Here is a 21,275-nt window from a genome sequence, read left to right as displayed (position 1 = left end):
CTTTTGCCAATGATATGTGTAGCAAATGCAGTTTCTACCAGTTTGTAGCAGCACCATTCTTGTTCCTTCCCGAAAGAGTGAGGATGGGATTCTTGTTGTTGATAATGTACACTTGCCATGATGCCAGATCATGTTTCATGCTTTACAACTCCATCTGCCCTTCTGAGAGGAGGCTTACATCACAGACCCTCACCTAAACGTTGGTGGTAAATGTGCGCTGTGGTTGCCCAGAATGATGTTTTAGAGAGAGGAACAGCAGGCATTCCTTGGCAAGGTGGGTTCTTCAACAGAAAACCCTTGGCTGTGCCATTTCCGAGCAGCTACCGCCTTTCTGGGAAACTGGATATTTCTCTACTCATCACTGGGCCAGAGTGGCACCAACTATTCCAAAGGGCTTTGATGATTAATCCTCATCACTTTGAAAGTATATTCTATATTCCTGTCCGGTCTGTACTATGCTTTCAGGTGTAGTTCACCTTCCTCCAATCCTTCTGGGGCTGTAACAGTCTCTAAGGTCATCTCACAAAAAGGGGACTTAGAGCATTCTTAAACAGGCAAAATTACCATTTCTGTCATGGATTCACATCAAGGGGACTGTGGAAGCTGTCCAATGAGAAAGCACAGATGGTCTTATCTGGGAGGCAGATATAAAGACTGAGGACCTATGACCTCTTTGGATAGTGTAAGTGAGATAATGCATATAAAGTCCCTTGAACATACAAGATACTTGTAAAATAGAAAGACATTTGTTAAGCTGACGACTGCACCAAGAACTGCCCCCTGTTCTCTGCTCCAAGAAACCAAGATGGGGTGTTCACGGTCTGGTTTCTATGAAGCTGTGTTTTGATGGAAGTCAGCCATACTCTTGTCCTCTGTTGCCTATGAGCTTTGAGGCAGCTAGCTCCACCCTCTGGCACTTGTCCCAGTTTGAGCTGCTACTGGCTGTTGGGTGTGGCAAGGGGGAGGGAACTGGCATGGTGCCAGTATCCAGAGTATAAGGCAACCTGGGGGGAAGCTGGAGGCAGTTGGAGACTGGGTCCTGCAAGTTTAGCCATGATGCTCAGCTTCTTCTCCCCGAGCCTTTCCCGCCTCTGCCTGTGGGCCTCTGTAGTGGTCCTGATGGTGATCATCCTCAAGCTCCTCAGCCTGCTGTTCCGGAGGCAGAAGCTGGCCAGGGCTATGGATAGCTTCCCAGGCCCCCCCACACACTGGCTTTTTGGTCATGCTCTTGAGGTATGTGGGTATAGAGGTGAGTTGGATTTAATCCCCTGGAGGCTGAGAAGGGAGACCACCAATTTGGACAAGAGGGTGAGACCTGGAATCATGACTCCTAGTCAGCTTTCCCACCCCTGCCTTTCAGCTGGCTTCAGAGGCAACACAACATTTCAGAGTTGCAACTTAAGAAGGCCCAATATGCTTTCCCATTATTCTGAGGCACAGAAGGCAAGCCTGGGTGGAAACTTGTTGATGGATCACATCCGGGAGAAACTAAATCCTCAAATTGCGACCCAACACCTAGGCAGTCATGACATGTCCTACTCTATGCAGTGCAGAGATTTCTGGTGCCAAGGGGGGCATGCAAAGTAAAGACAGAGCAAAGTGCTGTCTTCTGAGGCATCACTGCACATCTGAGAGGTCGGTACCCCCAAGGCTGAGAGGTACTTTCTCTCTCTCTCCTTTGTATGACTTAAGAATTATGGTATTTCCTAAGGTTCAGATCCCCATTAGTTCTCCTGTTAAGCACAGTAGGGGTTCACCTCAGTATCCAGTCTCAGGAACTTCTCTTGTCTCAGGGATCCAGACCTTCTGAACACAAGATAGGGGTTTAGAGTCAAGCAGAAGAAACAGATTCTTCATCCACCTCCCTGAGCATCTGGGGACTAACACCTTAGGTTGGAACTAGGAGCCCAAGACTAAGTCTTCTGGAGTGTTTTGAGCTGCAAGCAGGTGTGGGAGCCCAGGCATGGATGTCAGGAATGAAGTCTCAAAGGGGGGGTGTAATTCTTTCTACCTCTTCTGGGGAATCAACACTGGCAATGAACTTGGTCTCTAATTTTATTCTTGCCCCTTACAGATAACCTGTTGGGGACAGCCTATAAACTTATTTGTTCCTCTGAACACCGGGGGTGGGAGGAGGATGGTTTGGGTGAGAGAAAACAGACACTAGAGCCGTTCTTGCTCCTGGAAGGGTGCAGGTGCTTCCCAGAGGTCCACTTCTGCTCTGTTCTTTTAATTTTTGTCTGTTCCTTCTCTTCTACTAATCAGAGACTTTTGAAGAATGGCAACATGGTCTGATTTATTCCCATACCCTCAGGGTACATACGAGGTATAGCCAAATGAATGAACACAAAAGGCTAGATTGTAGGGAGAAAGGTCCACAGAGAATGGAGAGTGGTAGGAAGGGAGGTGAGGAACCAGGATGACTTGGGAGGGTCTCTGCCAAGTGTGGAAGGGTGAGGTAACATTCTAAAAGAGCACAAGAGGCACTTGGGAAGACTTTTAATCACCTTTTCTCTGTGCCCCCTTTGTGCTTATGGGCCTTCTTCTGGGTTAGGGAAGTCCTCAATCAATAGCATATGGCTGTCACAACTCTATGCCAGAACTGGCTGCCCTGTTCTTCCCACATGTTCCACCCTATCTTGGAAGTATACAGAGAAGCTTGGAACACAGCCTAGCTTCAGCTTCTTTATGCAGATCTAACTACCTGAAGGGCACTGGCTTGACACCAGGAGGCCATGCCAAGACTGGAGTGGAGGCTGATCTTGAGCACTGTAAAGGTTTCCTGGGCAACAATCACAGACTCAGAGCCAGAGCATTCCTCCGGGGCTTGGCACCTCTTCTGCCATGGTTGGATTCACACTTCAACCTGAGAATGTTAAGGACAGGGTGTGGATTTGTTCCCCTAGTGTGAGAAAAGATAGGGAAGTTGAGGTTCTAAAGGGATATGGTGTCCACTCAAGGACACATACTGGTTCAGCATTCAAGTCAAAGCTGGACTAGGGACTCTCGAATTGTAATCCAGAACACAGTGAAACAATCTAAAAAGCAAGCAGACAAGCAAGCACCCAATCAGATAACCCAATAGATAAACAAAACAGCCGAGGAACTGAAATTCATTCCTAGTACACAGTGAGGATGGCATGGGAAGGAAAAGAGGAGAGTGGGTGAAGGATCTCTCATGACGTGGCGAAGGGCCTGCAGTATGGAAGGGCCGCTGCGGGGAAGGGAAGGGTCTGCGGTGGGAAAAGGCCCTCGGTGGGAAAAGGCTGGCCAGCATGAGTTCCAGTTACAATCTGCAGGCCTTGGCATCATCTAACTTCTCATCCTATTCAAATCTCAGAATGTGTCCCTTTGAGTCAGGTCATGTCCAGTTTCCAGGGACTTCTCTCTGGCTCTTCCCATTGAGAGTTCTGGCTTCTTCTACTCAGCCAACATTAGCTTTGAGGCTTTGCTGTGCCCTGTTTGATAGGTCATTCCTTTGCTGTTGGTAATGTGGGAGTCATCATCTTCAGACTGCTGAGGCAGAGTATCAGTAGGATAAACTGTACGGATGGAGGAAACATCTGGGCAGATGGGTATCAGGTGTGAAATCTCTGTTGGGATGCTTGGTGGAAAATACTCTGACACACTTGCTTCCTTTTTTTTTTCTTCCCTCCCAAGTCCATCCTCCCCATCAAGCAAAGATGCCTGAAAAACTCCATGAAAGTGGATGCAGAGGGGCAGGGACCAGGGTGGAAGGCAAACAGGAGGGGATGTCAGGGTTGCTCTGGAGATGGTGCTTCTTGTTTCACTTTGATCTTCCTGAAAGGTGCTCCTGCTCGTTGACTCTATTTAAGATTTTTTTAATGTTTTAAATTAGAATGAAATGATACTACTAACCCCCTTCCTTTATTCAGAGACTCCCTCCCCAAATCCCTCTCATGTTCACCCTCAAGTTGTGAGCTTCTTTTTAAAAAATACTGTTATATATCTCTGCATGTGCATGTGTGTTCTCAAATATATACAAACACATATATGTAATATATATGTTATATATTTATATCCCTAGGCCTGTTTTTATTATTCTTTATATGGTTTTAAGACTGATCAATCTGCATTGGAAAACCAATAAGGGGGTTCATCCCTGGGAGAGGCTCATTCTTAGTCTCTCAAGAGTCATTAGTTTCTTAGTTCTTAGACTTTCTTAGTCTAGGTGTTGAACCCTGTGAAAATATTCCCCTTCCACATTAATATGCCCATTTAGATTGCCATTGTCCTGATCTTAAATATGCATCCATTTCTAGGAGAGTTTGTTTCACAACAGACCTCCTGCTCTTGTTTCTTAGTTAAATATTGACAGTGGCTTGGACTCGTGCACTCTGTGTGTGCTAAGAAGACCTAAAGGGTCAGGATGACTGACACCAAGGGATGGCCAGAGGAGAGCTACTAAGGTGCTGCTCCCCACAAGACTTGCCTGAGTGGTCTCCAAGGGCACTGCAGAGACCCATAGGAAGGGTTCCTGGCAGGTGGCATCCAGTTCAGGGACAGAGAGATCTTGTTAGGAATCTAGACAGAAATCGCTGGTCTGAAAAAGAGTTAGGATATTATACTGGAGACACTCGAACTCCTGTGTTGGAACCTAGCATGTTGGGGAAGAGGAGTCCCTCCTGTCTTCTACCTCAGTTGGTTTTTCTAAGCTTTCACCTCTGTCTTGTAAGCAGATGAATGTGTGTGTGCATCTGTTTGTGTCTGTGTGTGACCCGATATTGGGTGTCTTCTTTGGCTCTCTACATTACTTATTCAATTTGAGACAATTAAAAGACTCACTTCATTTTATTCTATGTATATGGGTATTTTTCTGCATGTGTATCTGTGTATTACATCTATGCCTTTCAGGGACCCTGGAACTGTAGTTGCAAATGGTTGTGAGACACCATGTGAGTGCTGGGAATTGAACCCAGATCCTCTGTGGAAGTAGGCAGAACTTTTAATTGCTGATCCATCTCTTCAGCCACTTAGAAAAGATTTCTAAGAATCAAAAATGACATAAGTGTGTGTATATGTGTGTGTATGTGTTTGTGTGCATGTGTGTGTAGTGTGGGGGTGTGTATATGTGAGTGCAGGTGCTGTCAGAGTCCAGAAGGGTGTGTTAAATTCCTAGGAGTTATATTACAGGAGGTTATAGGTAGTCCTCTGTGGGTGCTGGGTCTTTTGCAAGAGCAGTATAGCTCTTAACTTCTGAGTGGTATTTCACCCCCCATTTTATTATATATTTAGTGTGTTTACATTTCAATTTTAGTATATGTGCTTCCAAAGTGAGCACATGTATTTACATTTCAAATGTTATCTCCTTTCCCAGTTTTTCCCTCTCCTATCCCCCTTCCCCTGCTTCTATGAAGATGCTCCCACTTCCACCCACCTACTTTCACCTCACAACCCTTACATCCCCCCACACTGGAGAAACGAGCCTTCACAGCACCATGGGTTTCTCCTCCTCTCACTTTTTGAGAGGCGGTCTCTTACCAAACTTGGAGCTCTCCATTCTGAAAACACTGGCAGGTCAGCAAGCCCCTCCTTCCACCTTTCTAGCTCACTCACGGGTTACTGAGGCTAACCATCATGTCTGGCTTTTAAGTAAGGGGCTTGGGTTCAACTCAGGTCTTCATGTCTGGGGTGCAAGTGCTTCTCCCTACTGAGCCATCTCCCCAAGCAGATAAATTCTATCCTCAAGCAGTCCCCAAGAGCACTGTAGCTGCAGCAGCCTGGTGAGGCAGGAAACTTGTTTTTTGGACACTGGCCAACTGATCTTTAGATCCATTAGAGAATGTCCTGAGCAGATTTGTTGACAGGAAGGACACTCAGTCACAGTTCCTGGTCGGCCGTGTCACGTGAGATAGTTCTGTTGACCTTTGAATGCACTGTTCCCACCTATGAAGGGGTCATGGTTCAACTACGCTTCACTGATGTCCCCGATCTGATTCCTGAAGTGAACTTACTCAGACGGTTGGAGGGCAAGTGTTCCCCATCGCTCACTGCTGCTGGGGTCAGCACACTGGTGCATATGGTACACAGGTTGCTTTAGGAGCTGGGCGCAGTGACTTATCTCTATGTCCTATTTCCCTGTTTTCTTCCTTTGTGAGAAAACAAACTGTCTGAGATCTGATAGCAAGTACCCTGGTTTGGGGGCATCTAAGGATAAATCTCAGGCATTTGTTGTATAACTCAGAGAAGTTTGCCAGCAGCCACATGACCCATAGAAAAACACTGTCTCAGCAGTCATTTTGAGGGATTGCAGTAGCAAACTTGGGCCCAGACGATGAGAGCTGTCCTCACTCTTATGAAATCCTGGAGACAATCAGGGCTCATAGGAGAAGGCTGTGTCTAGGGAGGCTGTGACAATCTGTGACCGAGACCAAGGTCTCATGTCTGTGGTTGGGGTGCTGCATAAGGGTACTGAAATGCTGCCTGGGGTTGGGAATGATAGAGAGCAGAGTATAAGAAACCCCAAGTTGGTTCAAGAGTATCCAACTAAGAGTATTTAATTGAATCAAGTAATTAAGAGTAATTAATCCAATTAAGAGTATCGGGGTTCTTTAATTTTGGGTGGCAACCAAGAGTAGGTTAATATTGGTACCAAAAATTAGGGGTGTAACATTTATAAAGACAAAATTCACAGTTACATCAATGTTAGATAAGGGCCAGAGTAACCTAGTAACATTTGTTTAGATACTTGGACATGACATGAGAAGCATTTCTGACTTAAGCATTAGTTATTTTGGTTAATAAAAATTCCAACTGCATTGCCAAGACATACATAGCTGGGGGGAGGGTATTGAAGTCAGGACAAGAAGGTGCTACCCCAGTTACTTCAAGTGCAGACAGAAAAGAAGAGAGACAGGGCAGAAGGGAGAAGTCCAGGGATGCCAGCCAGAAAGGAGGAAGGAGCACTACGAACATCCCTTTTATCTATAGGTAAAGATGATTTTCATCATTTTTGCTCCTTGCCATTGTACGCATAAGGCAACCTTTTGGGTTGAGTTCAGGAGTCAGAAAGCTGATTCTGCAGGGAGATTATAGCAAACTCTGCAGAGCACGGGGCCAGAACTGCAGAGGAGGCACAGCTGGCGGAAGGATAATCCCCAGGGTCTTGGAGGGTCGTGGTTTGGGTGTGGCAACAATTGCTGGATTTAGAACAGCAGCTCTGGAACTGGAGGGGGTATTAAGAATGTACAGGAAACAGGATACAGGAGGATGCAAGGAGGTTGTGAGGAGGGGAGTCTGCTTGGTCAGCATCCTTCCTTCTCTGCTCAGAAACCTGGGGTCCGCTGGAGATACTGGGTTCCTGAGTGGTCCTTGTCTTCTGTTATTGTTTCAGATCAAGAAGTTAGGAAGCCTGGACAAGGCGGTATCCTGGGCTCAGCAGTTCCCGTATGCCCACCCACTCTGGCTTGGACAATTTATTGGTTTCCTGAACATCTATGAGCCTGACTATGCTAAAGCTGTATATAGTCGCGGGGGTAAGGTGCACTGGAGAGAGGATGAGGCTTCCTGAGAATAATGGCCCAGGGACCAAGTTGGGAGAGGTCAGGGCTTGTGCCTAAATTCTGGAAAGAGAAGGACCACATCCCTACCCAATTCATCACTATGCCTCATTTGAGAATGTCCTACCTCTCCTTGACTGATGTCCCCTTGCCCCGCAGACCCGAAGGCTGCAGATGTGTACGACTTCTTCCTCCAGTGGATCGGTAAGTGGGCATCTGTCATTCTGTGCCTTCTCCTCCCTCCCTTGTGCTAAGTGACCAGAGTCCTGCTGTGTCACACAGGTCACCCCTCCATTGTACTGCCTGTCCCAAGCTAGTGTCTCTGTGGGGAGGTGGGGGAGCAGTAAAAGAGCTCCTGCGTGGTAGGTGTTAGACGCCTTTTATTGCTGGATATTTGGCTTTCCTCCTAAGCAGAGGCAAGACAATGTGAGCTTGAAGGGTGTCTTCCTAGAGGAGGCAACCCTATAGGACATTATAATGGTGGTGCTTTTCAGAATAAGAGTCTGAGAAAAGGTCTAAAGGTAAGAGTGCTGCAAGCTATCGGAGAGGCTGGAATAGAATTCAGACTTCTATTAGTAGATAAGGCTGGGCAGGGAAGATTGATCTCAGCTTTAAGGGATAGATTAGAATTCTGTGGACCCCACAGCTTCCATCTTCCTTCCCTTCTTGGAAAGGCCTACTGGTTCTGGAAGGGCCAAAATGGTTCCAGCACCACAAGTTTGGCTGTTAATATGTAGTCTGATGTTGAAGATAGTGGGGGCCATTTAGTCATCTTCTTTTAATTGATTAATTAATTAGTTAATTTCAAGACAGGGTCTCACTATGTTGTCTTAGCTGGCCTATGTAGAACAGACTGGCTTTGAATTCACAGAGATCCACCTGCTTCTGACTCCTGATGGAATTAATGGTGTGCACACACCATACTTGGCCATATTCTTTTTTAGCTTTTATCTATCTGTATGTTATGTTTTTGTGGATGTGTGTCACTTATGCACAGGTATCAGTGGCACCAGCTTGGATCTCCTAGAAATAGACTTATATGTGGGGGTGAGGTATTGTGCGTGTGCTGGGAACCAAACCAGGTCTTCTGTAAGAGCGCTAAGGGCTATTAACACACACACATCTCTTTAGAGTCTACTGAGCCTTCCAGACCCAAGGTCATATATCTCTCCAAAAATTCCTTTAAGAAACAAAACAAAACAAAATAAAAAACCACAAACCCTTGGCCATTTCCTGGGAGCTAAGAAAGAGCTGGTTGACAGGAAGTTCACAGTCCTAGACTTGACTTAGTTAAGATCTGCTACCTTCTCCATGTTCAAAGGCTCTAGCAGCCTGGGGTGGGGGATCAGAGTCTCTGCTGGGTCTTGTGGTGCCTGCCTTCCATCCACAGAGTCTTCCAGGCTTGGGAGTGTCAGAGGCTGTGGTTGAACTCAGCTCTCAGGGATAGATCAGGATTGCCTGGATCCCACAGCCTCCATCTTTCCTCCTTCCCAGGGAAAGGCCTACTGGTTCTGGAAGGGCAAAAATGGTTCCAGCACCGCAAGCTGCTCACACCTGGCTTTCATTATGATGTGCTGAAACCCTACGTGGCCATATTTGCTGAGTCCACACATGTGATGCTGGTGAGTTCCCTCCCTGTGACAGGTTTCGAGAACTTTGGGCTTCCAGAGCAGCCCCATGCCCAACCCCATTTGCCCTAGGTGAAGGCAAGTGGTGCTTTCCTGGGAAGAGAGTCCCTGAGGCCCTGTCTTCATTATACTTGCAGTGATGGTGCCAAAGGTCTGCTTTGCCCACCTCTATCTGCTGTGTGCTGTAAAGGCAGCATTGGGGCTTATCTCTGTCAGGAGACCTGACTCTTTCTGGCTACAGTAGTTGGTTCTGGGAATCCACCTAAGTCCCCTACTGGAGTTCCAAAGTATTATAAAATACTTTACCTTTCCAAATTAATTTATATTTTCATAACTGTTTAGATCATTATCACTGAGCAATGTCAGGTCCCACTTAGGGAGCTGGAAGAATTGCACAATATTCCTTCTGTTTCTATTTTGTGGATTAACTTGAGGAATATTGGTATTACTCTTCTTTGAAAGTCTGGTAAAATTCTGCACTAAAAATATTAGACTCTGGGCTTTTTTTTTTTTTTTTTTTGACTTTGGTTGGTAGACTTTTAGTGAGTGTTTCTATTTCACTAGGGGTTATAGGTCTGTTTAAATTTTTTATTTGATTGTGATTTTAACTTTGGCAAATGGTATGTACCGAGAAAATTATCTATGTCTTTTAGATTTTCCAGTCTGGTGGATTACAGGTTTTTATAGTATATCTCCATGATTCTCTGGATTTTCTTGGTGTCTGCTGATATGCCCCCTTCATCTCTAATATTGTTCATTTAGATAATCGCTCTTTGCCTTTAGTTAATTTGGATAAGTCAACTTTTCAACCTGTGGGTTGCCACCCTTTGGGAGTCAAACAACCCTTTCACAGAGGCTGTATACCAGATATTTACATTATTATTCATAGCAGTAGGAAAATCACAGTTATGAAATATCAATGAAATAATTTTATGGTTGGGGTCACCAAAACATAAGGAAGCATATTAAAAGACTGAAGCATTAGGAAGGTTGAGAACCTTTGCAATAAGTATTTGCCAGCCTCACCGATTTCCTCAAAGAACTTTCACGTGTGCTGTTAAGTTATAGTATGAAATCTGTCCATTTTTATAAAATGTCTGCACTTAGTGCTATGAACTTGCCTCTTAGAACCGCCTTCATTGTGTCCCATAAGTTCAGGTATATTCTGTATTTATTTTCCTTCTAGTCTAGACTTTTCCAGTCAATTCTAGATTCATTCAATTCAACTCTCTAATTTCTATCTTGGCCCACTTTTTATAAGTAGCACATTGTCCAGTTTTTATGCATCTGTAAGCTTTCTGTTGTTGATATCTAGCCTTAGTCTGTCGTGGTTAAATAAGGTGCAGGGTGTTATTTCAGTTTTCTTGTGTCCCTTGAGACTTGCTTTGTGTCTGAGAATACGGTCAGTTTTGGAGAATATTTCATGAGGTGCTGAGAAAAAAAATTGTGTGTGTGTGTGTGTGTGTGTGTGTGTATGTGTGTGTGAAATGCTCTGGAAACATGTGATAGGTCCATTTGGTTTATAACTCCAGCTAGCTCCAGCATTCCTCTCTTTAGTTTTTGTCTGGATGGCCTGTCTATTAGTGAGAGTGTGGTACTGAAGTCTCCAACCATTGGTGTGTGAATACCAATGTAAGATTTAAGAGGCATTGTTGCTTTTACAAGTTCGTGTGCCCTTGTTTTTGAAATTTCCTCCTAGTGGATTTTTTTTCTTTGATGAGCATGTAGTGTACTTTACTATCTCTTCTGATTAGTTTTGCACCAAAGTATATTTTGTCAGATATTAAAAACTGGCTTGCTTCCTGAGTTCATTTTCTTAGAATATCTTTCTCGATTCCTTTACCTTGAAAGGATGTCTATTTTTAGTGTGAGGTATCTTTATTGGATGTAACAGAAGGCTCACTCCTGTTTTCAGATTCATTCTGCTAGTCCGTGTCATTTTTACTGGGGAGCCAAGTCCACTGGGAGATATGAATGAACAGTGTTCGCTGATATCAGCTGTTTTGTTGTTGTCGGTGGTGGTGGTGATTGTGGTGATTGTTATGTGTGTTTCTCCCCCCCCCCCTTTAGATTTTTCTGGTCTCGGATTATTTATTCCTTGTGTTTTTTTCTGGGTGTAATTAACCTCTTTAGATTGGAGTTTTTCTTCTTGGGGGCTGGATTTGTAAATAGATATTACTAAAGTTTTGTTGGGTATAATAGTCTGGACTGGCTCCTGTGGCTCCTTAGAGTTTGTAAAATATCTATCCAGGTCCTTTTGGCTTTTAGAGTCTTCACTAAGTTATTCTAATTGGTCTGCCTTTATTTATTACTTAGTCTTTCCTACTTGCAGCTGTTAATGTTTTTTTTTTTTTTTTTGTTCTGTAAATATGGTGTTTTGATTATGTACCAAAGAAATTTAGTTTCTGCATGCTTTTTGTACTTTTATAAGCATCTTCTTCATAAGGTTAGGAAAATTTTCCTCTATAATTTTACTGAAAATATTTTCTGTGCCTTTGACCTGGATTCTTTTTGCTTTTATATTCCTACTACTATTAGATTTGGTCCTTTCATAGTCCTAGGTTTTCTGTTTTCTGTTTGTTTGTTTGATTGTTTGTTTATTTATTTATTTATTTATTTTGTGCCAGGAACTTTTTAGATGTAACTTTTCTTTTCTTTCTTTTTTTCTTCCTTCCTTCCTTTCTTCCTTCCTTCCTTCCTTCCTTTCTTTCTTTCTTTCTTTCTTTTTTTGGTCTGAGGTATCCATTTCTTCTATTTTGTCTCAAATGACTGAGATTTCTTCCTCTTGTATTCTGTTGGTGAGTCTTGCTTCTGAGGTTCTTGTTGGAATTTCCAGATTTCTCATGGTTTGGATTTTCTTTATTTATTCTATTTTTACTTGCAGAACATGAACAGTTCTGTTTCTTTTCTTCTACTATTTGTTTCTGTTTTCATAAATTTCTTTAAGGGGATTATTTATTTCCTTTTTAAGGCTTTCTTAAGGTCTTTGTCTTGTGTTTGAGCTATGTTGAAATTCTCAGGATCCACTGTGGTAAGATAGCTGGGCCCTAACGGGGACATGTCCTGGTTGTTATTGATTTTGTTTTTATGCTGGTATCTGAGTTTGGGAAGACTGTAATCTAGGTGATGATACCTGGTCTTGTCTTTGTTGTATGAGTGTTTTAGCCCTTGGTTTCTTTTGCCATCTCTGTTCTTAAGAGGGTGTGGTGGCTCTGTTGCCTCGTAGGGGTTTTTTCTCAATCCTGATGGGTATTTTCACAGGGAACATGTTACTGGTAAAATGTGTTTCTAGGTAATGGAAGCAGAAAGGAGATGGGCTAGGAGGGTTGAGAGAATCCATAGGAAGAAGAATATCAGGGTATTTCACCAGGATATGCTTATTCCTTAGGAAATTGGGGCTGAGAGTGAGGAAGGACCACAGCAGTGAGTCTGCTACATCTGGGTATAAGACTTGGGGACTGGATTTGGAGGAGAGAAAGGAGAAAGAAAACTTTGTACTTAACCTACCTGCTTTCTTGACCAGGCAGCCCAACTCCTTCCCACTTTACATCTCTTCTTCTGGATTCCAGGACAAGTGGGAGAAAAAGGCTAGTGAAAATAAAAGCTTTGACATCTTCTGTGACGTAGGCCATATGGCACTGGAGACCCTCATGAAATGCACCTTTGGCAAAGGAGACAGCGGCCTAGGCCACAGGTCAGGAGCATCTCTACCTAAGGCTCTCAGATAAGGAAGGTGGAAGGGCTCCTGGCCTCTGCTTGGAGAGGAGATAGGTCCTGCCCTGATTTGTCAAGAGCCTACTCGTGGTGGGAGACACTTTTGTTAGTGAGGAGGCTTAAGGGGGCAAGAAGAGGAATAGGAAGTACTGTTGATAGGGATTCTTAAAGGAAGGCTGCTCAGGCCTCTCTCTGCCTCCTGTGTAGTGACAACAGCTACTACCTGGCAGTCAGTGACCTCACACTGCTGATGCAGCAGCGCATTGACTCCTTCCAGTACCACAATGACTTCATTTACTGGCTCACTCCACATGGCCGCCGCTTCCTGCGGGCCTGTCAGATAGCCCACGACCACACAGGTAGACCTTCCCTTACTCCTCCACACGAGCTAGGAAGCCTTGGGTCTTCCTCTGGGATCCTCTGTGCCCTTCTTGAGGCAGGGCCAGAATAGGCAGTGACTCTTGTGCTGTTGGTCCAGATCAGGTCATCAGGCAGCGGAAGGCAGCCCTGCAGGACGAGAAAGAGCAGAAGAAGATTCAGCAACGGAGGCACCTGGACTTCCTGGACATCCTCCTGGGTGCCCGGGTGAGTGCACGTAGTCCACCCTGTCTGACAGCTGGGCCCAGGGAGGTCTTTAGGCTCTCTTCCTGAAGCAGGCTCCCTGCCCAGCAAGTATAATGTATTGCTTACCCATGGCACAAATTAACAAGGGTAAAATGTGCAGCATGTGTGTGACTGGTCTGTGACATTAGGGAACTGGCAGCCCGGGTCACATAGTAGCAACTTGAAGACATTTCTAGACTTCCAAGATCCCTAAAAATCTTGGCATTGCAGAACCTTAAAGTTTAGATTTTATTTTCTTTCCTCCTTTCCTGCCTTGCTCCCCTTCCTTCCTTCCTTCTTTCCTTCTTTCCTTCCTCCCTTCCTTCCTCTCTTCCTTTCTTTCTTTCTCCCTCCCTCCCTTCCCTTCCTTTCTCCATCCCTCTTTCCCTTCCACCTTTCTCTCCCTCCCCATCTTTTTCTTTCTCTTCACTTCCTCTCTCTTTCCTGCCCTCCATCACTTCCTTCCTTGATCCTACATAGCCCAGTGTCTATCCTGAGTCAATTCCTGTGCTAGGTTGCAGAGATAAGAGAGACCTGGTACTGTCATCCATCTGAATAGAGTATGCCTTTGGGAAGGCAGTAGGTAGATGTTGACAAGGGTGTTTTTCCCTGGCAGTTGGAAGCAGTGTCCCTAATGGGCACTATTAAGATTGAACGAAGTCACAAGTTATGTTTCCAGAGGGCACAGGGAGGGTTTCATGAATGAGAAGCATCTAGGCTGGGTTTGGAAGAAACAGAAGAATTTGGAGAAAGACTCCTTCCTAGTCTACCAAGAAGCTTTCTTATGCTTCCTCAGATTTGCATCTGACAGCTCCTGTTGGACATTCTTCTCATTCCTAACTCAAAGGCTGCAATCTGGCTTCTTGTGTCTTCTCTCAGGATGAAAGTGGGATCAAGCTGTCAGATGCAGACCTCCGGGCTGAAGTGGACACATTCATGTTTGAAGGCCATGACACCACCACTAGTGGTATCTCTTGGTTTCTCTACTGCATGGCTCTTTACCCCGAGCACCAGCAGCGATGTAGGGAGGAGGTCCGTGAGATCCTAGGAGACCAGGACTCGTTCCAGTGGTGAGTGATCTGAGCATGAGCTTGGCCCATCTTGCTCAGCCCAGGCTCGGTTTTACCCACCTTGCCAATGCCTGCCAAGGACAACACACAACAGAGGTGAGGCGAGGTTGGCAGCAGTTTTTCCTTATTGTGTAGCTTTCCTGGGTGTTCATTCTCCACAAATGGAGGCTTTTCAGTGTCACATAAAGTTGTCAACAGAGGCTGGACTTCATAATGACAGACTATGTATCCCTACTGGGTTTCTGTATAGAGTAGAGGAGGTTGAGAAAGAAAGGAAGCAGGAGACAAAGGTAAAAGGACAGCTAAGAAAGTCAGTCCCTTGCCTCCTGCCACCTGCTACCTGCCTCCTGCCTCCTGCCTCCTGCCTTTGGATGCCAGAACATAGCTCCCAGACTCCTTATTTATCTTCATAGTGAGGGAGACTAATTTCTAAATGCCAATACTTAAAAACTTCTAAGTGGTCCCCCTCCCTGTTCTCAGCTCAAGCCTAAAGTCCTGAATGTGACACCAGCAGAGACAACTTTTCTTTCACAGTGGTCTGGGAGGTCCCACCCAGACCACTGCTTCCTCTTTGTAGGTCTCTGTAGCCTGACAGTCATATCTCCTCCCACTGAGTTCCTGCTGTGCCTCCAGGACACATAGTAGGGATCTAGAAATTGACCTATCAGCATCAGGAGTTTCTGTTCTCCCAAGGAGGACTGATCTGCAATCCCAGTGTCAGAGATATGAAGGATGGAGTCTCCATAACTAAGGCTGATTTATTGGATGTTGGAAACTTCCCAAGGGGTCCAACCATGAGCAAAGTGCTATCTGGACCACATTGCATGTATGAAGAGGACAAGCCAGTTGGCTGCCCTTGGGGTGTTTTCAAAAAGTCAGATTTTCATGCTTGAAATGCAGAGAAGGCTGTAGGCTAGAATAATTTCAAGTGGCCTGGATGTTGGGGGTAGAGTGGTGAAAGGGGAGGGGCTTGAGCTGTACATTCTATGCTAGACAATCCTGCAGATAGTCTGAGGGGAGGAATTAACTGTGCATTTTATTTTCACCTAGTTTTATCCACAATCCAAAGCAACTTCAAGGATGCTTATTTATTAAAATAGTACAAGAAATGAAAAGTCACATTTATGGGGATAGTGACTTGGAGTTTGAGGCTCTCTAAGATGGTGTAATAGACTTCTCTTGGTTGGATCTCACATTTGGGTTTGAGATTCCCAGTAGTTAATATTAGTTTATCTTTACTCACCCATGGACATTGGTTGGTTCACTCAACTAAAAATTGTCAGGATACCTTTTTCCATTCCAGACCCACAGGGAAGCCAAGCGGAAAGTAATGTCCCTTCTGTTACTTTAGTAAGGCTCTGTATGACACCAAAGTGGCCTTACCTTTGTCTCTAGGATCCTGAACCTTCTCCTTCCAACTTGCTAGGTCTACATGACCTCCAGTGTTACATTATGCTTAGGAACTTGGGGCCCTTCTGATTCCTCTGTTGGAAGTATGATGGTGACAGAAAGTGAAAACCATATTGTGATGAGGTTGGTGGTGTGCCCTGCACCCTCCTGGGACCCCACTGCTTTCAGTTATCAAGTGTCATGTGTGGCTGCTGGCAGGGACGATCTGGCCAAGATGACTTACCTGACCATGTGCATGAAGGAATGCTTCCGCCTCTACCCACCTGTACCCCAGGTGTACCGTCAGCTCAACAAGCCAGTCACCTTTGTGGATGGTCGCTCTCTACCTGCAGGTAGGTTGGTGGAAACAGTGAGGGTGGAATGAAAGTCTTCTGGATGCTCTCTGACATTGTCTGTACCACTGGGCCATCTTTACAACATTCAGAGAGAGCTCAGGCTTTGTGTGCAGAGCCCTTGGTCCAAGCACCAGGCTCACAAAGTATGAGTAAACTTGCCTCTGCCCCCAAGCCTCCAACTCCCTCTTCAGTAAAGAGAATATAAAGTTCATTTTTCTTCTAGGTTTCAGGGTGGTTATATGGATTGATTTTTCTATAGATCGAAATGACAAGAAGTGTGTGTGTGTGTGTGTGTGTGTGTGTGTGTGTGTGTGTGTGTGTAATTCTGCATGGATTATTTCTTTAAGGGAGTGATTGGAAAAGTTGGGTTTGCTTTTGAGTTTCACTGACCATTAGTGTGATGGAACGAACCTAGGCATAGCTAATCACTGGGCACACTTGCTGCATTGTTCTCAGGGGCGGAGTTCTTGTAGTCTGAAAAATTTCTCTTTCTCTTTTTTTCTTCTGTTTAAAACTATATCAAATCATTCTGCTATGGTACTGTTCCGCAACCAAATTGTGATGATATGCATAAGTTAAAGATGAGAATAGAGGGGAAGAATATATTTTTCATAGCTGTCAGAATTTAAAAAGACAATGATTTTTAGGGTTTTCACGCACGCTCTGCCTGGTCTGACTGTAGCCTGGACAACTCCAGGGAGGTGATTCATGCAAACGATGACACAATGCACACACCTGTCCAATTCTGTGTTGTGGCTTCATAAAAGTGTTCAGACCTGAGCCTGACATCTAGTAAGCACCAAATGAACGGTATCTCTTATTAACAGCACAACAACTTCCTGAGAGCTAGTGAACTGAAATCCAACAGGCTACGGGAAGTAGTTCCTGCTTGTTCTGCTTTGTGGTAGGGTGGGTTCACAGTTCTCTGTTTAATTCCACAGATATCTGGGTCAGAAACTCTTCTCGGTACTGGGACATTGGAGCTGCTGCTGCTGATTGTTATTAAAGTACTCTGTCTATGATCAAGAGCCCAGTGTCACCAGCAGTGAACAAGCAGAGGCTGGTGTCCCAGAGAGGGGGACATTAGAGGATTCAGACCTAATGTGGAGGTGGCCTGACTGCCTCATGGTCTCTTTTCTGCTTACAGGCAGCCTGGTCTCTCTGCACATCTATGCCCTCCACAGGAACAGTGCTGTATGGCCTGACCCAGAGGTACTGCATCTCTGGGCCTGGAGGCCAGACAGGCGTGGGCTGTGGGGTTACCCTCTGCCAGGGTGTGGTGAGTACTTAAGAAAGCCCTGTCTATCTCCTTAGGTCTTTGACCCACTGCGCTTTTCTCCTGAGAATGTGACAGGACGGCATCCCTTTGCTTTCATGCCTTTTTCTGCAGGGCCCAGGTAGGAAGAGAGACAATATTCCAGGCCCCCATGAGCTGGGAGGAAAAGTGAAGGCCATCAGCAGTGGCGGGCATCACTGTTGCTACTTTTTCCTGTCCTCGGGGGAATGGGTGGGACAGATGTGTTCATTCTGGGAGGGACTGCAAGGCAGAATGCCCAACATGAAGCAATCCAGTGGGACCCTTCACCAAGCTCCTGAGATTTATGTTTTCTAAGCCCAAGTTAACAAATCAACCATCCATTATGTTACTGTTTTTTTGTGGGCCCCTAAAAACACTGGACTCCATCACTCTGGCCAGCCAACAGCTTGGTGCTTCTTTGTGCTGCTTGCTGCAGGAACTGTATTGGGCAGCAGTTTGCCATGAACGAGATGAAGGTGGTCACAGCCCTTTGTTTGCTACGCTTTGAATTCTCTCCGGATCCCTCCAAGATGCCCATTAAAGTCCCCCAGCTGATCTTGCGCTCCAAAAATGGCATCCACCTCTACCTGAAGCCACTGGGCTCTGGGTCTGGAAAGTAGGTCTTCAGAGAACAAGGCCTGGGCAGCACAGGCTGTGGCTTTTCCTGGGCTTTGTTCTCCTAGGTTGAATCTGAGTCATTGTGGATCCCTCCCTGTGGGAGGCCTTGGAGGAAAAGGCACTGACCTGGACAGTCTACTGGAAGACATTCTCTTGTAAGCATGTGTGCAGAGTGACTCAATGCCTGGGCTCTAGAACCTATTCCTTCAATCCACACACATCTGCTTAACACTTTGCCACCTTGAGAAACTTCATTTATTTCACACAACTGCATTTATTTGACAGTCTCTGTGTATAGTTGGGACATGATGGACATCAGGAAATTTCTTAAACTAAATCTTTACAAAATAAAAAAATACTTTAAAAAGCAAACCCCCACCACCAAAGCCAAAGGATAGGAAAGAACTGGCGTGAGTTCTTCCTTGGGATGTGTCTCTGTGGTACTTTTAGGTGTTGGTGCTTCACAGTTATGTAGTGCTCCGGACAGTCACAGTATCTCTGGAGAGGGCGGTACAGTGAGATTAATGAGGGACTTCCCAGGAAAAAGGAAACTCTTTTCTATAAGGCGAGGCATGAAGAGGCAAAAGACTTTTGGGATCAGGTTTAAGGTGAGGCCTACATGTGATTTAGAGATCCTGGCCTGGCCGTTCCTGCAGCAGCCTCTTGATGGCTATGGGTTCCTATATTTCTAGGGGTCAAGACCTAAGGTCACTACACTGGGAGGGTCAAATTTTGGAAGTAGCCCCATATGGAAGGAAGGGCACCAGAAGCTAGGATCAGAGATAGAAGCCAGGAATGCTGGCCCCGGGACTTGGTAAAGTCTCTAGGGCAGTGGTTCTCCACATGTGGGTCATGACCCCCCTTTGATAATTGAATGACTTTCACAGGGGCCACCAACAATAACCAGAAAACACAGACTTTTACATTATGATTCATTACAGTAGCAAAATTACACTTATGAAGTAGCAATGAATTAATGTTATGGTTGGGGGAGTCACCACAACATGAAGAACTGTATTAAAAGGTCAAAGCATTAGGAAGGTTGAGAATCACTGCTCTAGGGCATCTTGGGAAATGTGCCACATACCTTTACTACTACCAATTCTTTTCTGCTTGGAAGAAGGCCATAGCTGGAAAGATCTGCCCTAAGATATGTGCTATCTCCTGTGAAGCCCTCCCTGTGCACTAGAAGCTGGACTGTAAAGGTCCCGTTATAGTGTGCCTGTTAACTATAAGCCTTCATGCAACTAACTTGCCCCTTTGTCCAAGTACACAGATAAACTTTTCTCTGAACAAATGTAGTAAGACTTCAACAGTTATCAGATAAATGGATGCTGATTCTCTAGTTATAACCCATCAAGTGTCTCTGGGTGGTACCCGATTCTAAACTGTATCATTTGTATCATCAGCATCTTGGCACTCAGGTAGTATAGACAGGATGGAGGCATCCCCTCTCTGATAGGAGGAAGCTGTGACTGAATTTTAAGATTAAGGGAAGGAACCAGAGGGTCACTAATCTGGAAGGAACCTGAGCTGAGGCTTCCTGATGGTGTCTTTCGATCAAGATACCATCATTAATGTCAACTCTTCATGAGTGTTTGAATAAATCCAAGAATTCTGATGTGTGTGTGTGTGTGTGTGTGTGTGTCTGTGTGTGTGTGTGTTTGTGTGTGTGTTAGGGCATCCTGGGGGAGAGAGAGTGGACACTGGAACTGGTATCCATCACAGATGATCACTGCTTCATTTTAATGACTTTTCAAACACAGCACAAGGTTCCATTGGTCTTGGGCATGCACATGCACATGTGTGGGTGGAGTGTGTTAGGGGCGTGTAGTGTCTCTTTGTGTGTATTGTGGAGAAAAAATGTATGTGACAGTGAACCGAGCTTGCTCAGTTGCTCATTGCTTCCAGGGAATAGAGCCACTTTCTGAGTCACTTTCTGGTTGCATGTTCACCCCGTTTGTAAACCTATGTTTAGGCCTTGACTGGTCACCCAGGGTTCTGGGTTCTTACTTTTCTATGTTTTCTCAACATGGCTAGCATGAGATTTTCTACATTGCTAGAACATTCTGTGCATGATGATCTGGGCTCTTGTTCCTGCCTTGGTTCTCCCATTGGTCAGGTACTAAGTATCCGGTCTGTCCTCTCCTGCCTTCCTATGAATCAGCCTGTACTAGCCAGGCACACTGGAAGGTTAGGAGAATAGGAAGGAGTCCTGGTTGCAATCAGCGGCCCCAGAATGTGGCATATCAGGGAAGGCAGAAGACTTATCATGGATCCTGATCCAGGAGCAGTTTCAAGCAACATGGGAACCCACGTTCAGGGCTAGCAAGAGAAGACAAATGCTGTGCATGACCCTGGGACTTTATTGCAGAAACGAGGGAAGATGAAGAAGAAACTTGTGTGAGGGACATCAGGTAGAAAGACAATGCAGGAGAGATTTAGATGAAAGCACCAGGTAACAGTCATGTGAAGATGATACTAGGCTGAATAATGGCTTCACAACAATGTTCAGGCCTTGAGTTTTGGAGTTTATGGAACAAACTGAGTTATTCCTCATAATTCAAAAGGAACTTAGTAGGTCAGATTGAGTAAGGCATATTGAGATGGGAAAATTGTCTTGGAGTTTTTTTTTTAAATGGTCTTGATTACATCATAAGAGCATTTGTAAAAGAGGAGGAAGTGAGAGGAGAGGGGTCGGGGAGGATGCTGGCTTTAAAGAAGAGAGACATCCAGTGTCAAGGATGCTGATCTGTACTGAATAGAGGAGAGGACTCTCTGGAGCACTCTCCGGAAGAAGGCTGGTCACACCACCAACTTAGCTTTCTGCCAGTGAGACTCATTTCGGACTTCGGCGCTCCATAACTATAAGGTAATAACTTTCTGTTACTTCAGACCACCAAGGTTGTGACAATTGATTATTGGTATAATGAAGAAGTCATGTAGGGAAAAATAAGTTGTAGGAAGTGAAGAGGGAAAGAGAGAAGGCTGGAGGCTGGAGGAGGTTCAGGATCAGGAGCGCAGTCAGATGTGGGTAGCAGGAGTCAAAAACAAATGGGGAATCTAGAGGAGGGGGGAGG

At 45.2% G+C, this 21,275-nt stretch overlaps 1 protein-coding gene across 2 annotated transcripts; it reads left to right on the top strand.

Moving 5' to 3' along the window:
• The first annotated feature begins 1,027 nt into the window (after positions 1-1,027).
• Positions 1,028-20,815, top strand: CYP4B1 (cytochrome P450 family 4 subfamily B member 1). Of its 2 annotated transcripts, none has more exons than XM_080922059.1 (12): positions 1,028-1,233; positions 7,355-7,496; positions 7,680-7,724; positions 9,015-9,142; positions 12,718-12,842; positions 13,070-13,221; positions 13,341-13,447; positions 14,345-14,535; positions 16,144-16,277; positions 17,428-17,492; positions 17,595-17,677; positions 18,014-20,815. In XM_080922059.1, exons 1-12 carry the CDS (start codon positions 1,054-1,056, stop codon positions 18,195-18,197), a joined length of 1,536 nt encoding a protein of 511 aa, XP_080778185.1. In that variant the 5' UTR covers positions 1,028-1,053; the 3' UTR covers positions 18,198-20,815. The 2 variants fall into 2 exon arrangements, with proteins under 2 accessions (XP_080778185.1, XP_080778186.1); XM_080922060.1 differs by having other exon boundaries at positions 1,108-1,249.
• Positions 20,816-21,275: the final 460 nt, after the last annotated feature.

This window comes from Micromys minutus (genome assembly GCF_963924665.1).
Source record: "Micromys minutus genome assembly, chromosome: 9".
NCBI classification, from domain to species: domain Eukaryota; kingdom Metazoa; phylum Chordata; class Mammalia; order Rodentia; family Muridae; genus Micromys; species Micromys minutus.
Note: the sequence above shows the minus strand (reverse complement) of the source record. Positions and strands in the feature narration are given on the sequence as shown.